The sequence below is a fragment of the Pteropus medius genome, unplaced genomic scaffold (genome assembly GCF_902729225.1).
Source record: "Pteropus medius unplaced genomic scaffold, Ma_sr-lr_union100, whole genome shotgun sequence".
Classification (NCBI taxonomy): domain Eukaryota; kingdom Metazoa; phylum Chordata; class Mammalia; order Chiroptera; family Pteropodidae; genus Pteropus; species Pteropus medius.
Window position 1 is genome coordinate 5,561,978 of NW_024349799.1, and position 15,987 is coordinate 5,577,964.

A 15,987-nucleotide genomic window follows, 5' to 3' on the forward strand; every position below is an offset into this window, starting at 1 on the left:
AGGTGTGATATGAATTCACATAAAAAATGGGTTTTTGAATCCCTATTCCCCTATTTTTGAAGTGAAGGAACAGAAGTAATGTTTCCAGTTCATCAGCGTTGTTAGTGGATGGCATAGCTCTATTACATTTTCCCCCTCTTAAATTCATGTGAACTGCTTTCTTGTTAAAACAAACCCCACTGTCCACTTGGGACTTGTTATTAAATCATATTAAGAAACAAAGCTATCTGTAATAGGGTAAATAGATATAAGTAGATATTGTAATAGGACTGAATTAACTCATGTAGTAAGATGATGTTCTTGTGTTTTTAACAAGAAGTCAGCTCATCTATTTTTCACACCCAAATTCTAATCCCAGATTGCCTTTCTCACTTATCCCTTGCTGTATACTTAAATAACAACTAATTAACTTCACCACAAAGTCAGAATGTGACATAAGGCCAAGCAAGCTTGTTTCAATATTTGCAGTGGTTCTCAAAGTAGATAACAGGGTTAAATATATCGTCACTGAAAGGACAGAAACAGGTGCAACTATAACCTGGCAATGTTTGCCTCAGGAAAAGTTATAGGCTTTCTAACATTCTGCTGCCAATTTGGGTGGCTCTATGATCATGAAAGTGACAACCTGTAGCCAGTTGGTCACTATCCTTATTAATCTATATGTTTGTTTCACCTTTGTCTTATCAACACTGCAAATTTGTTTTCTACCTGTACCTCCTAACTTCTTCCCTCTGTCTCTTCCTTGTGTGCAAACTGATAGATGGTAATAGAAAAAAATGGGCAGAGGCTTTGTACTCTAAACTTAGATATAACCAGCCCTTCGGACTTATTATAGATCTTGATTCCCCCTTAGAGGTTTCAAGAGGACGAAGTGCCTCACTCTATTTCTACCACACTGCAGAAATACTGAGGCAGCCAGACCACACTATCCAAAGCTTTTGGTTGCCTCTGAGTACAAGCTTTAATCTCTTAAGTAATTGTGATTCAAGCAATAGATGCCAAATTCTTCTGGAGAAGACTAGTTATAAGGGGAATTCTTTTCTAAGATTTGAGTTGGTCTTGTTTGTTACACTATTCAAATTATCAGTAAAGTCATCTATTTGTAATCCATATGAATTATTTTAATAGTTATTTCAAGATAGTCCATGGCACTGTACAAAAAGCAAGATCATGAACATTAAAGTTGATGGCAGGATTGTGTGTATAAGATCCATAAACAAAATTTAAATCATCTATTCTCAGTGATTGCTAATCATACTACAGAGAATAATACAATATTAAAATTTATCATCTTCAGTAAATTAATCTCCACTTAGAAAATCTGATTGTTACAGATAAAATATAGCATTTAGACTTTTGTTAAAAATACAAATTTTATGAGAATTTTAATAATTTTTAGAAAGGGAATTATAAAAGTCAGTTAAATTCTACTTTTAGATAATGTGTATCTTAAAATAGTATGAAAAATATTCTTTATTTTGAAAACAATGTCAAGAAAGAATACCTGAGTTCCTCTAAGAGCTACTAGTTCTAGTTATCTGTTTTGGTAACATTAACAAGAAAACACAATTTAACACTGAACTCACTTGTCAAAAAATTAGGATAGACTAAATGTTCATATGCATTAGGTTGAACATTACTTATATATTTTTTAAAACAGGGTTCTTCAATATTTTGATAAATTGGACTATAACTTTTAAGTCTTATGATAATCTAAAACCATTTGGAAACATTTAACTTCTGACCCTGAAAATCCATTCTAATATCTTTATCAATACTCACTGTAACCAAATGAAATCAGTGTTTTGTGGCCTTAATAGTTTATACAACTTAATATATTTGAAGGTGTGATGAAGTGGCTCCATCTTTCCATTTGTTTATATGGTCTGAAATCACAGTTCTGCACAGTGGACATGTTTTCTCTCTGTTAAACCATAAGGTAATGCATTCTTCACAAAATATATGCTGTAAAGGAATTAAGAACTACATTTTATACTTGATAACATTTTTGTTTTAAATTCACACTGTAGACAATCATGCCCTTCAGAGCTGAAAAGGCTTTTGGAGAACACTGATTCCTTCATTTTACAAATGAGAAAACAGTATGATATTCACGAACATAAAGAACAGTATTAGTGGTAGAGCCACTAGTTCTTTTGACTGTACCATCCATTTAATCACTTTTAATCAAATACAGGCTATCCTTATCTAGGTGATAACTTTAAGATCAAGTATAATGACTTAATGGCTTAATAAAGTCTTTGAGTAACTGCCATAAAGTATAGGAAAGGGTCTTACACAATCCAGTAACAAATGCAGGTCTTCTAAAAGACTAGTATCCAATTATTAAAAATAGCCTATTTTCCAATCACAGTGGTAACCAATTTGCATAAAAACCTCTGCATAAAACCATTAGAACATAAGGGGCAAGGTTTAGCTAATCTACCAAACCCCCAATCACAAATAAGAAATTACTAGTATGTGCTCTGAAAGCTACTTTCTGCTAAACATGAGTCTCCCCGCCCCCCATAACTAATGTGACTTTTGCAAGTCACAGAGAAGTGCTGTATTTAGGTTGCTTAAAAACGTAATTACCTGACAGATGAGAAGAATTGGCTTTTGAAATTCAGCTTGACATACTGAACAAATATCATCTGCTTCTGAACACTGTCTCTTGCTGGCAGCCACTCCATAACTCTGTGAAAATAAATTCTTTTCATCTACAAATTTCTTTCTTGTTCCTCCAATATGTAGCTGGTGCTGTATATCTCAAATCTCCCTGAAACTAGGCATTTGAAAACTCTCCCAAAGGATACGAACACTTGAGAGTTCAACTACATATGTAGAACCACGTCTTGATGAACTGCATCAAAATGAACTCATTAAATAATACATAATATGATCTTGAAAGATACTTAGATTTTGCTGGACTCCCAAATAATGTTAGTGCTTCAAATTCATGGATTCAACTGGCTTAAGAGACTAAGCACTCTGAAATAAAACTATTATAAAATCTATATTAATGTTTCAGGTGACCTCATATTGCCAAATTGAGCCCACTTATTATCTATGGCAGTGGTTCAAAATTTCAGTCCAGAGCTTGGCTAACTGAATATAACATGTGGAGAGACTGTTTTAGAAACATTTCTATGCTCCACACTAGGAATTGATTCAATAGGTCCAAACATATTGGGATATGACAAGGAATCTAATTTTTGAAAGCTCTCCAGGTGGGTTCAATATGAAGGTTTGGAGACCACCAAACATTGTCTTGCCATTAAATCAAAATCACTTTATCATCAATCACCACAAAATTCAGAGCATTCAGTACTAGGAAAAAATCAAATTTTATAAAGGAACTGTAATTGCAAAACGTCACTTGTGTAGTTATACTGTCAAAATTAACTGGCTGAACAATAATGCAATTTTTAAAATTTCTTCTAAGGTCCTAAGATCAAATGTTTTTGATCTCTTCAAGATCTTAATAACTTCCACATCAAATTCAGCAGAATTTAGTCATTAACTAGATGTGACAAAATGTTACAAATAAGCTTTCTGTAGAAATGAGAAAAAAAGTGGCTGAAGAACATAGAAATGAGAGAAAAGTCTGACTTGACTTCACAACCTGAAGCTATGATCTAAACTTCTTGTACTAAATGTCAAGGGTTAACAAAATCTAAAATTCAAAGGATAAAAATATTAAAATTAAGATTTTTTTCAGGTTACTGATGACCTTGGTGCCAATTTCCCTTCAGTAAAATGTCATTTAGCAGAGTACACTGCAGATACTTATGCGACAAGCTTTTACAATAGCACTCTTCTCTGGCATTTTGCAGACTCCCTTCAAGAGGTTTATTTTGATGGTCATTGCCATTTCCCTGCAAAGTTAAGGAATATACATACATGTCCAGGACATGTGTATATTTTTGAGACTCAGGAATAAATCACTGTTGATGACTGAGATATTTTCTCTATGACTCATAAAGAATATCAAACTATTTCAGCACAAGCATTACTAATTATAGTAAAGTAGCTGATACATAATGACCAGATCTGACCAAAGATGAATTCTGAATTATACTGTATCTTATATAAAGAAAGAAGTCTGAATAGTAAGTAGCAAAACTTGTTATACATTACTATCTTAGGGAAAGGGTGCCTTAGCTAGTTAGTGTGGTCCACTATGTAGATATATCATTTTTTTCCACCCCATCACACATTATTAGGTTGGCATTTTTTTAAGGCAGAACCCAAGTCCTGACCAAGTAATTTACTCAATGGACTGCAAAACTGAGGACCAAACTCTGAAATCTGGTGACTACATCTAAGTACTGAGAACCTTGGAGGCTACTGAATAGCAAATGAGCCTATGACACCCTTTCTCTGCAATTTGTAACATCAGTAGAATCACATAATAATCACGTTTATAATTTGACATTGGAGTCTCAATACATTGTTAAATTCCATGCCATGAACTTATTTGTGCATACAGAATTGAGTATTGGAAGGGAAATTTTTCCAGTAAGAAAATTTCAAGGGACATAATTGTGGTAATGAGCTTTTTCATGCACACACTAAGTTACAGTTGGAAGAGATTTTATTGAAGCTGAATAAGGAGTTCACAGAAATACACAAAGCTAATATTTGTGGATTAAAAAAGGAAGAGGAACAGAAGTTCATGATAAGATTTTTAATAGACTGTTCATAAACTCTTAAGAATGTCAAATGATTTGAAGGGGTAAGAAGCACATTCAAATATATAAGCATCAACTATCAGGTAGTGGTTAATGTGCAGGTCAAGACACTGATCACAGCTAGAACTCCTAAGTCGTTCTCACAGCTCCAAGTGCCACAGTACTAGAAAAGTTTTTTTTAAATCATGTAATTATTAAATCCACACTTGTAAAGTTGCTGAATTAAATTTTTATAATGAAGAAAGAAAGGTTAAACGTTTTTTCTTAACTTACTAATAAGTACTTACTGGTCGTGTAAAAAATATTCGCAAAACCCGTCTGAAAGTTCTTAGATGTCCAAAAAAGTCCAAAAGCTAAAAGGAAATAAGTGATAATTCATCAATTCAAAGAGCCATCTGCTTAACCCAAAGATCAAAGCTAAAGTCCTCAAATATCGAATACTGATATTAATTCTCATGGCATATCACAATCATTTCAATCTAAATATAAATTCCAATTATGGAATATTTTATTCAATTTATGGATTTCAACCAACTCCAAACCAAAAAAAAAAAAAAAAAAGTAAATCTGAATACCTAGAGTAATAATTTGGTCAAGACAAATATAAATTAACTATGTCAAAACAATTTTTCCTGGTTCACATGTTTTTAAAATTAGATTTTAAAATTTCATAAAGTGATTAAGTTGAGGAGAACAGGATAAGACACTCCACTAGTTTGAGAATTGTTTGATGGAGGCTACTGTTGCAGATGGATATGTTCTATTCTACTCCTCCCTTTCTGGTTAAGATAATCTATGCTATGTGGAAGTCCACTCCCCCAATAAAATCTGAGAACCACTGGATTAAGATATATTTCCATTTCTCCATTTCTCAGTAGATATAGAACTTGCTATAACTTCAAACTAGTGACATGAAGATAAAACAAAGCAGAGAAAAGCAATGGTATGTACAATCTGTAATTATTATATGAATCATTAATTCAATGATAAGATTTATGTTACCTACTTTTAGTATGAGGTAGAGTAAAGCCAGCAATATTCCAAGACTCCATCTAGTTACATTACCAAACTCCCCATAGCTTATAAGGTAACGAAACCAAACTGGTATGGGAATAAAAATTCGGTAATACTGACATAATTCTTCTAAAAGCATATACCAGTAACCCTAAAAATGAAGGAAAAAGAAAACAGCTACCAACTGCTTTTATATATAGCACAAAACACGTCATATTATACTGAGAACAGCATGATTATACAGCAATCACGAGATAACTTACTATAATCTTCATGACAACAGTGGTTAAAGACTGGCAATCTCAACCTGGTTCTCACATATTATAGTCACTGAATGTTTGTTTTCAAAGAATTTTTAAAGAATGACATAATGAAAATGTTTTATGTATATGTTTTTTATAAAAATTGAAAGGTTTTATTGAATATGGGAAAAACACTGTATGATAACATACAATCAGTTATCAATGATCAGTTGATAATGCCCTGAAGAAGTTCGAATCTAAATAATATTTTTCTATATATGGTGTGGGGACTGATTTTTAGATAATTTGAAGCAAGTATAATTCTGATTTTAATGAAATAGATTTTCAGGTTCAAGTCTTTGAGCAAATGGTTGCCAGTCTGAGATAATAAAATCAGATTATTTAGCAAGCTGAAAAATTATAAACAAAAGAGTCATTTAAGTAAAGACTAAATAGCATTAATGTGGCTTGCTAAAACGTTCAATAAAACATTAATTTCTTACCTTGGATTTAAACGGCATGATGAAAGAAGGCACCAATAAAATAAGGCATTTTAAGCCCATGAAGAGGAATTTCAGAATGAAGTCTGTAATTCCAACAATCCAAAGTACCTCCCAGAAGCTCGAATGGTCCAAAGTAGGATTTAAAAAAATTAAGCTACCAAGAGAAAAACATCAAAACTTACCAGAGCAACATACTAAAGTATTCAAAAGGGTTTTTAATTTGCTACTGAATATTTTACTTTAATTTGGTGTGTAAAATATGTGAATTTGTCAAGGTATTAGAGTTCATGTAAACAGAAGATCATTTCACTTATTTTAAAGACTTTTAAAATGTTTGAATTTCAGATCTTTCCTCCATAGAATTAAAAAAACTATGACTAGCTTGTCATAGTTTATACCTTTCTAACCTGCAATCTAAAAAATTCACTGCTATTAGATATCTGCCATTTTCTCAACCAACTCCAATCAGGATTCCATCCCCTCCTTTCCACTGAATTGCTTTTGTCAAGATCGCCAACTCCCTCCATCTTGCTAAATTCAAAGGTCACTTCCCTTTTTCCATCTTCCCTCCCTGAATTTTCTTCTTCCTAGACTTCTGACACTACACTCCTTAGTTGTTCTCATATATGACTGATGGTTTCCTTTGCTGTTCCTCCTCTAATTGTGGGCATGTCCAGTCCTGGAACCTCTTCTCTGTCTACACTTTTCCCAGTTAGTCAAGTCCTGTGGTTTTAATTAACAATCATATACTGATAACACCAAAATTTATATCCCTAACCTCTACTCTGAGATCATAGGATATATCTATAATCACTTTAACAGTTCTACATGGCCTCTCAAACTTAACATGTTCAAAACAAAATTATTGATTTTCCCTTCAAAACCAGTTCCTTCTCCAGTCTTTCTGAGCCCAGTAAATGGTACCACCATCCAGCCAGTTGCTCAGACTAAAAATCCATGCATCATCCTTGATTTTCCCCCTTCTACCTATCCACCCAATCCAGTCTGAGTGGTATTAGCTCCACCTACAAACTATATCCTAGATTGTCCATATCTCCCCAACTCTGCTGAAATCAGGACATCTAGTTACCTAATTAAAGCCAAATATTCAGAATACTTCCACTTGACATGGAAACTTACAAACTACTGTCCTTTAGCAAGTCTTCTAGAAACAAAGATCAAGTGTTCTCATCACATAATGTACACATATATCAAAATATGTTGCATATACATTTTACATACATTTTTACATTTTATATACATTATATACATTTTTTGTCAAAAATAAATAAAAATCAACAAAGACCACTGAGGACTACCTAATGGTACTTAATAACTACTGATTATATAAGTAAAAAGTATCAAAAACTAAATATTTATTGAGCACCTCCTATGAGCCAAGGCACTAGGAATACAAATCTGAATAAGTCACTTAGAGCTTTAAATATTAGAAGGAGATGGACAGGTAAAAATTGAAGTCTAACAATAAGTATGTGCAAGTAAGATATATGCAAAGGGCTATGGAATACATGATTACATAAAAAATGTGATTGTGTACTTGGACCTCTAATTACCTGTAATAAAGTGACTGAGAATGAAAGGTGTAATATAAAAGAACAGAAGATCCTGCTAAGAATACCAGTAACCAAGCACACTGAATCTTTGAGCACCTTTCCTGAAAAAAAAAAAAAAAAAAAAAATTTTATAATTTGTTACTTTTAATTATGCCAGAATTTTAAATATCATTAAATCATTTTACTTTAATGACTAGTTTAACTCAGAATGTTTTAATACATTAATCTTATTAAAAATATGGAATATCTGTTAAATTGTACATCACCATACTTTTATATAAATCTTTAGTGAACAAAACAACTCATATTTAAACAAAACTTTTAAAATGCAAGTTTATTCATTGTAGAAAAACATTACCTATATTTCAAAGAAGCCAAGTCTTTTACAAGCTTATGCAAAGGACACACCTGAATGCAAACTTTACCTCTGCAGCTCCCTATTTTTGCCTTCCTGACCGAATTTTTTTAAATGCATTTAAGTTATCAGGGTTTATAAGTATAATTTTAAAATTCTCATTCAATAAGAATTTAATAAGATAATTTGTTTTTAAAGTTAAATTTTAATCACTAAAATGTTACTAGTTTTAAACCCTGAATTAAATTTTTATGGTTTGATAGGTTCTAACTACAAATTTCCAGGCCAGAATGTAAGATCTTTTACACAGATGAAATTTTATAAACTAATCCTACTTTTCCCAATGATTTATATGACCAGGACTCTCTTACAATTTGTTGTGGAAAAACTTCTTGGGCTTAATTTTCTTTAAATAAGAGAGACCCAAATAATTCAATACCCATATATTCAATGTACATTTTGTTTAACTATTTTAAATCTTATAATGCAACAGTTAAAGTTTTTAATGATGATATTACTAAGTATGGTTAAACTAACTCAAAACATAAAGGCACTTGACAAATCAGATCAAATAGTGTATTCTAAACCTTTTAATCCTTTCGTCTAATTTTATTTTCTTTTATCAGAAACCCAACATACAAAGAAAATAAAGTGAAACAATTCATCAGCATTAGTACAGATTATTTATTCCAGGTCATTTAGATAACAAAACTTAATATGTCATGTTACAATATACCTATTTAAATTTGTTACTCTTAATTCCTATTTCTGTAAAAAATGAGTATGTAATCTGCGAAAACATTTAAGAATTTTTTAGTTGCTTGTTATACTTACTCTTAGAAAAACCTGATTTACAATGCTTTTGTTTGCATACATAAAAGTTGTAAGCAGCCCAATTCCAAGAGAAATTCCTGTTAGAAAATAAGTTCTAGTTAATTGAAAGAAAAAAAGTCAACACAATGACATGAATTTAAGACTTGTATACAATTTTAAAAGCCAGCAGAAAATAAGTAACTGAAATACATGAGTTAAAGCAGATTACCAATAAATAAAATTTACTTAATTTAGCAATGAAATAATTCAACATTTTATTATACCCTACCTGTTATATGCTGCATAACAAGTTTGACACTCAGAATCAAAATATATGGAAGGCTTTTTTGCAGCCACTTGAAGAGATATCGGAATTCTGAGAAGGAACTACTACTATGATCTCCAGACTCCATGGCAGTATCATCAGGCTGCCTTGCTTCGGTATGGGAGTGACTCCGTAAGCGATTATGTACACATCCATGGGTACAACTATGGACACCTGACCTTAAATTTCTGGAGCTTGGCTTTTCAGCACATTCTTTAGGTATGGAGTTGATTTGGATATGCACATCTCCAGAATGAAGATAAGAACCTTCTCCTGTCAACCTTGCGTGAACACATTGAGAGGCTGAGGCATCTTCACTGCCTGCAGCTCCTGGAGGACTGTGCAATTGGCTACAGTTGGGTTGCATGACCCTTGAATACTTTTTTGTGATCCAGATTTCTTTGCTTCCAGGCTCTGTATTCTAAAAATCAAAGAGCAGAAAACATTCTAAGTGAACAGTTAAATACAGGCAATATAGCAACATGAATGGACCTAGAGGTTATTATGCTGAGTGAAATAGGTCAGACACAAATCCCATATGATTTCACTTATATGTGGAATCTAAGAAACAAAAAGAACAAACTAATCAAAAACAGACTCACAAATACAGAGGACAATTTGGAGATGGCCAGAGGGGAGTGGTGTTGGAGGGCTGGGAGAATAGGGTGAAGGGTTAAAGTACAAATTAGTAGTTGACAGATGGTCATAGGGATGGAGAACATGGCATAAAGAATACAGTTAGCATTAATATAATGGCTAGGTGCAGAGCTAAAGGAGAGAAAGAGCAATTAGGGGGATCGTTTTATAAACTATAGAAATGTCTAACCAATGTACTGTATACTTGAAACTAATAATAAAATTAAATTTTAAAAAAGTAATCTTAAAAAAATACAGGCAAAATATTGCTCACTAGCAATCCTTTATTCACTAAAGGAGAGGCTGATAATCACAGTAGATGAATTATTTTCAAGTTATCTGTCACTTGTTACTGGACTCCTCCCTCCCCTAGTGCCAAAGCTCTGCTGCCTTAAACTATCTTTTACTGAACATCTGCTACAAAAGAAGTTGAGCTACTGAGAGAAGGAATCAGCAAAACTGTCAAAGTACGAGTGCCCAGCAGATGTGAATAATATGAGTACTAGTACTCATTCACATTTGAATACTTCAGTACATTTACCCTGCCCAACTGGAGCAGTTTCATCTCTAATGTAGATTCTATATTTCATAAGAATCACATTTTTTAATGCTTGGAAAGGCTAGGAAGAAAAATCTTAATGCCTTGTTAAAAGTATCACCATAGAGAACTAATAAACATTTCACTTAGGTGACCTGCAAATTTTGTTTTATGCTGAAACAGCTTTCCCAAAGCTAATAAAAAAGCTTCCAATAATTAATACCAAAGGTATTACCTTTCCCTTAAAAAGATTACACAAATACCTTTAAAATAGGGAGACATGGGGAGTCACCATGTAATTGCTAGGTGACTTTTTAGTCTGAAAAAGGATAGTTTGCCCAGTAAAAATGCCACCATTGGGGGTGTGTGTGGGGGTGGGAAGCGGGTTGTCAGGAAAGAGAACACTGGCAGGGAAGAATACCTAAATGACCAGTAAGGGCAGCCTCCAGGATGCCAGAGTCGGAATTCCAGCTGACGAAACGCAGAACCATATCCCTGTCTGCCTTTTCTGTAGGAGGAAGCTAGGGTTAAATTAACGTCAGGGCGTGTTGTGTCATTCTATTTCATTCTTAGGTTTGAATTTTTTTTTTTCTTTCAGTTACTGTACGGCGATTTGGTTTTCAGTGCCCTTCACTCAAAGCTTTCACCAATGCTCCGACGCCACAGCTATTTATTTCCTCAAACCTCTGACGTTGGGCGGGATAGTGTTTTTTTTTCTATTTAAAAAAAAAACAACCCAACAACATAGAAACCTTCCACTTTCCTCTATGCACGAGCAAGAAAGAGGAGAAAAAAGGAAGAAAAGTAAACGCAAATAACTCTTCCGGAATCCCCAGGACAGAATTTTCCACCCACTTTCGAGCTTCGAGCGCTTTAGTTACTCTCCCCAGAGCCCATTCTCAGAGGCCTCCGCCCGCTTCCCCCACGCCTGACCTCTCATGACGAAGAGCGGACGGAGGCGTCGGCAGCCACTGCGGGGAGAGCCGGGGACGCGGCCCCACGGCCCTCAGTCAGGGGTACCACCTTCAAGACACGATACCGGCAACTGCGGCCCAGCGCGGAGGCGATGGCGGCGCGCCCGCGCTCCCCGGACGTCACGCACGCGCGCGCGTCCGCCCCTGCGCGACGCGCCGAGGGCCGGGCTGCGACGAGGGTGCCGGGCTGGCGCGAGGTCGCTTGGGGGGTGTTGGCTGTGGAGCGGAGTGGGCTGCGCCCGAGACGGCCTGAAGGCGTCTGCATTACACAAAACCGCCGACACGTCTGTGCGTATATACGTGTAACTCGTCATACGTCTCAGAAATCGGGACGTTTCGAGGTTAAAAATGTGGCTTCGAGAACCCTGCCCTCGGAGGAGGGGCCTGAAGTCGGGCGCTGCCCTAGTCCCACCCCTGGCTCGTCCCGCGATGTCCCAGGCCCGGGGCCCGGGCTCCTCCTCTCTGGAGTCTGCCCAGTTCCCAGGTCCCGCTTCGCGCTTTCCTCCCAGGACCGGAGTTGGAGTAGCCACGTTGGCAAGGGGATTCTGCGTGTTCCTCGAAGAGCGGGGCCGGGCGGGGCAAGAGCGTTAGAGTTTCCGCGTTCGGATTTCGTGAACTTAACTCCTGACCTAATTGAGGCTGGGCGAGCAAGTTTTAACTGAACTGGGTTTTCGTTACAATCCCGAAGTTGCACTGTTCGAATTAGGCCCTGCCAAAACCTGAGGAGAGCAAAGAAATGTGAAGGGAGAGTTTGGGTGGGGGTGGAAGTAGAAGTGAGATTTCAAAAACCTTATCTTGTGCCGGTATAGAGAACGCTGTACTATTTTCACTCTAATTATGTTAACTACGTCTCTTCTTTAAAAGTTTAAGCAAAAGAAATATAAAACTCTGTCTCTTGTCCACCCCCCCCAGCCAGAATATACTTTAGGTGATAATGTATTCCATGAATCTTCCCCATCTCCCACAACCACCAATAGCCTTTCCGTTCTGAACCCCAAGCTTTTATACCTTTATAGAAATTCACAAAAAGTAAATAACTCTTGATAGTCTTACTGCAGTTGTTGAAATTAAATATTCCATGCCATGTGGAATGAGTTAACTTGGGAGAATTCAGTCTTTTCTCAAAGAAAGGGGGTGAATTTGCATATATGTACACACATGTTATGAGTTGAATATCTAGTGAAAAGAGTGATACTTTGTCTTTTTATTGGTCACTTCCTAATTTAAAACCATTCACAACTTTGCCCAAGTTCATTTGTTGCCGTGTGATTCTTGAGGCTCCTGAACCATGAAATTGTTTGCACCCTTATTTTCTCCTATATCAGAGTAAAACTGCATCTACTGTTTAACCTCTGTTATCCACTTTGAGACTACTTAAATCAGATTAGTTCAATTACGAAATCATTTCCTTTGGTTAGAAAGGCACACACGCTCTTACCCTGCCCCAACTGGTGTTAGATCTGTTTCTCACTATGAATTAAGATATTGATATTGGGGGTGGGGTGGTGTGTGTCTGTGTGTGTGTGTGTGTGTGTGTGTAAGTCTCCATGAACTTAACTAATGTAAGTCTTGCCAACAAATTAAATTTGTGGGTTAGTAAAGCAGTGTTAGTCCGTTTAGGCTTCAATACTATAGACTAGGTGGCTTATAAAGAACAAATTTATTTCTCACAGTTCAGGAGCCTGGGAAGTTAAAGATCAAGGCACCAGCAGATTTGGTATCTAGTGAGTACCTGCTTCCTGGTTCATAAACAAATATGGTCTTGCTGTGTTCTCACATGGTGGAAGGGTAGAGGGAGCTCTTTGTTATATCTTTTATAAAGGCACTAATCTCATTCATGAAGCCTCTGCCTTCATGACCTAATCACCTACCCCCACTTCCTAATACCATCACATTGTGGGTTAGGATTTTGACATATGAATTTCGCGATGGGGTGGGGTGGGAGTGTACAGACACAAACATTTGGTTTATAACAAAGGCTGAGGTCGAAGCTCTGGACTGTAGTGAATTTTTCAAGGAGACATATTTGTATATATTCTACCATTCCAACTACAGCATGGATATTTTTATTTTAAACTTTAAAGTGTGTGAGAATTTAGGAAACAGAAAAAGACTCAATCTCACATAATCCAGCTCAAGCCATAATAGGGCATCAGTATGTTTTAGTACAGTGATAATTTTAGTGTATTCGGTACATTTGAAAATTTGTACACATTTTGTAAGATGTACATTTATACACTTTAATGTGATGTTTAAATTCTCATTTTAACATATTCATAACACATTGAAAGTATACTTGTGCATATTGAAAGTTTATTAATATCTTTAGAACTTCATTCCATTCACATGACTGAAAGTAACATTTGAAGGAGTAGAGTGCTGAGTAGATGACAAAATTTGATAGTGACAGAGTTACCTGATAAATTTTCTTTCCACTGGCATCTAGAATGTTGGAAATGGACATTTTAATTGATTAATTTAAAAAGCATTTGCTGAGTACTTACTAAACATCAAGAATTGTACTAGATGTTAGAGAGAGACATTAAAAAAGACATAATCCCCTTCCCACAGTGAAATAGTAGTTAGGTCTCCAAACAAATAATTATAGTATATTGGAATAAACACTATAATTGAAGGTTGTGTGAGATGCAATGGAAGCAAGAAATAGAAACATTTGACTTTGTCATGTGAGAAATGCTTCATTAAATTTGTGGTATTTGAGATGAATCTCGAAGAATAAGTTGAAATTTGCGAAGACACAGGCAGTAATGGGACATTCCAGATAGAAATGACATTATGTGTAAATTTGTGGTATTGAAATATAATTGAAGGACTTATTTTTTTCTGAGAGTAGGGTGCATTATGACAGAATAGTGAGATAAAGAAGGGGCTAGAATATAAAAGGTTTTTATGGGTCTCATTTAGGATTTTTCTGTAGTTTATTCTAATAACCAAAGGGAAGCTATTGAATTTTAAGCAGCAGAGTTATGGGACCAGATTTGTGTTTTCTAGAAAATGCACATGCTAATAGCATACAGCAGTGCAAGTTTAGTTAGGAGACTAATACAAGTAGTTGAGGTAGGAGATGAGAAGGTCTTGAAAACCTCAAGTGAGGTGAGATTCAAGAGGAAAAATGAGGTTGGAGAGATGATAAAGTGATAGAATCAATAGAATTAAGTGTGGTAGATTGTTTCAGATATGCACCCGCCCACCTTCTTGAGCCAGTTTTTTACACCTACTTGTATCCATACACTTGGTAATCCCCTTCCACACTGACTAACTCATGTGACTGGCCATCGGGATAAAAGCAATTGTAATTTAACAGAGGCTTGAAAAATGTTTGCACACCAGAACTTGCCCTCTTATTGCTGGCAACCCATCTGCTCCATATAATCAAATCAGGGCTGGCCTCCTAGAAGACAAGGAGCTACTTAGAGAGAGGCCCCAGGTGTCCCAACCTTCCAATTGAGGCCCCAGACATGTGTGAGGCCATCCTAGATCATCTATTTCCAACTGAGATGGTTCAGACTAGAAGAATCAGCCAGTTAACCCACAGATTCATCAGAAATAGTATTTTGTTTAAAGCCTCCGGATTTGGAGCAGTTTGTTTCATAACAAAAGTTAATTGATAACCCTAAGTGACCAAGTAGATGTGGAGTTGATAAGAAGAAGTCTAAGATGAATCTCCATTTTGTAGCTTGGGTGGGTAGATAAATCAATTTTGGAAAGCTATAAATATTACAACAAGTGGTATTACTGAAGACAATAGGGAATATATTTTTTAAAACCAGGTTTTTAGGGATAATGATAAACTTTGGAACTACTGATTCTTAGGAATTCTTAGCCCATATAGATGAAGATATCCAGTTAGCAGTTTAATATAAAGATTTGGAGATAGAAAATTTGGAGTAAAAGCCGTAGCTTTGGTTGACATTGCCCATTTCTCATTTATGAATTTTTGGAGCTTTTTTTAGATTTGGTATTTTATACTTAGATAATGTTGTCTCTGACTAGAGAGAGTCTCTTCCTTTCCAATCTGTATGCTTTTTCTTTCTTTATTGTATTAGATAGAAGTGCTAGTAACATATTGAATAAGAATGATGAGAGTAGACATCCTTGCTTGTAGGGACAAAATATTCTTTCACTATTAAATGTTAGTTATAGCTTTTCTTTTGTAGATGTCATTTTTCATGTTAGGTAAGTTCCTAGTTATACTAAGAGTTTTTTTTTTCCTGCCTTTATTGAGAAATCATATGTTTTTTCTTTAGTTTGTTAATATGGTGAATTATGTCAGTTAATTTTTAAATGTTGAATAAACA

General features: G+C 35.3%; 2 protein-coding genes across 5 annotated transcripts in view; one reads left to right on the forward strand and one right to left on the reverse strand.

Annotated features, from left to right (window-relative positions):
- RPS6KB1 (ribosomal protein S6 kinase B1) overlaps nt 1–11,527 on the forward strand; it is a 47,411-nt gene extending 35,884 nt beyond the window's left edge. The window contains exon 15 of the mRNA XM_039885799.1: nt 11,293–11,527. Coding sequence (XP_039741733.1) covers nt 11,293–11,512 — 220 coding nt within the window. The 3' untranslated portion in view covers nt 11,513–11,527. The remainder of the gene's footprint in view (nt 1–11,292) is intronic.
- Nucleotides 1,100–11,769, reverse strand: RNFT1 (ring finger protein, transmembrane 1). 4 transcript variants are annotated; one of them, XM_039885821.1, is made up of 10 exons: nt 11,628–11,757; nt 11,116–11,202; nt 9,485–9,941; nt 9,217–9,293; nt 8,028–8,128; nt 6,454–6,607; nt 5,701–5,859; nt 4,982–5,047; nt 2,596–2,697; nt 1,107–1,965 (listed from the first exon to the last, which is right to left on the reverse strand). In XM_039885821.1, the coding sequence occupies exons 3-10, from the start codon at nt 9,885–9,887 to the stop codon at nt 1,831–1,833; spliced, it is 1,197 nt and encodes a 398-aa protein (XP_039741755.1). In that variant the 5' UTR covers nt 9,888–9,941; nt 11,116–11,202; nt 11,628–11,757; the 3' UTR covers nt 1,107–1,830. The 4 variants fall into 4 exon arrangements, with proteins under 4 accessions (XP_039741753.1, XP_039741755.1, XP_039741754.1 ...); XM_039885819.1 differs by lacking the exon at nt 11,116–11,202 and having other exon boundaries at nt 1,100–1,965; nt 11,628–11,769; XM_039885820.1 differs by lacking the exon at nt 11,628–11,757 and having other exon boundaries at nt 11,116–11,298.
- Between the last annotated feature and the right edge of the window lie 4,218 nt (nt 11,770–15,987).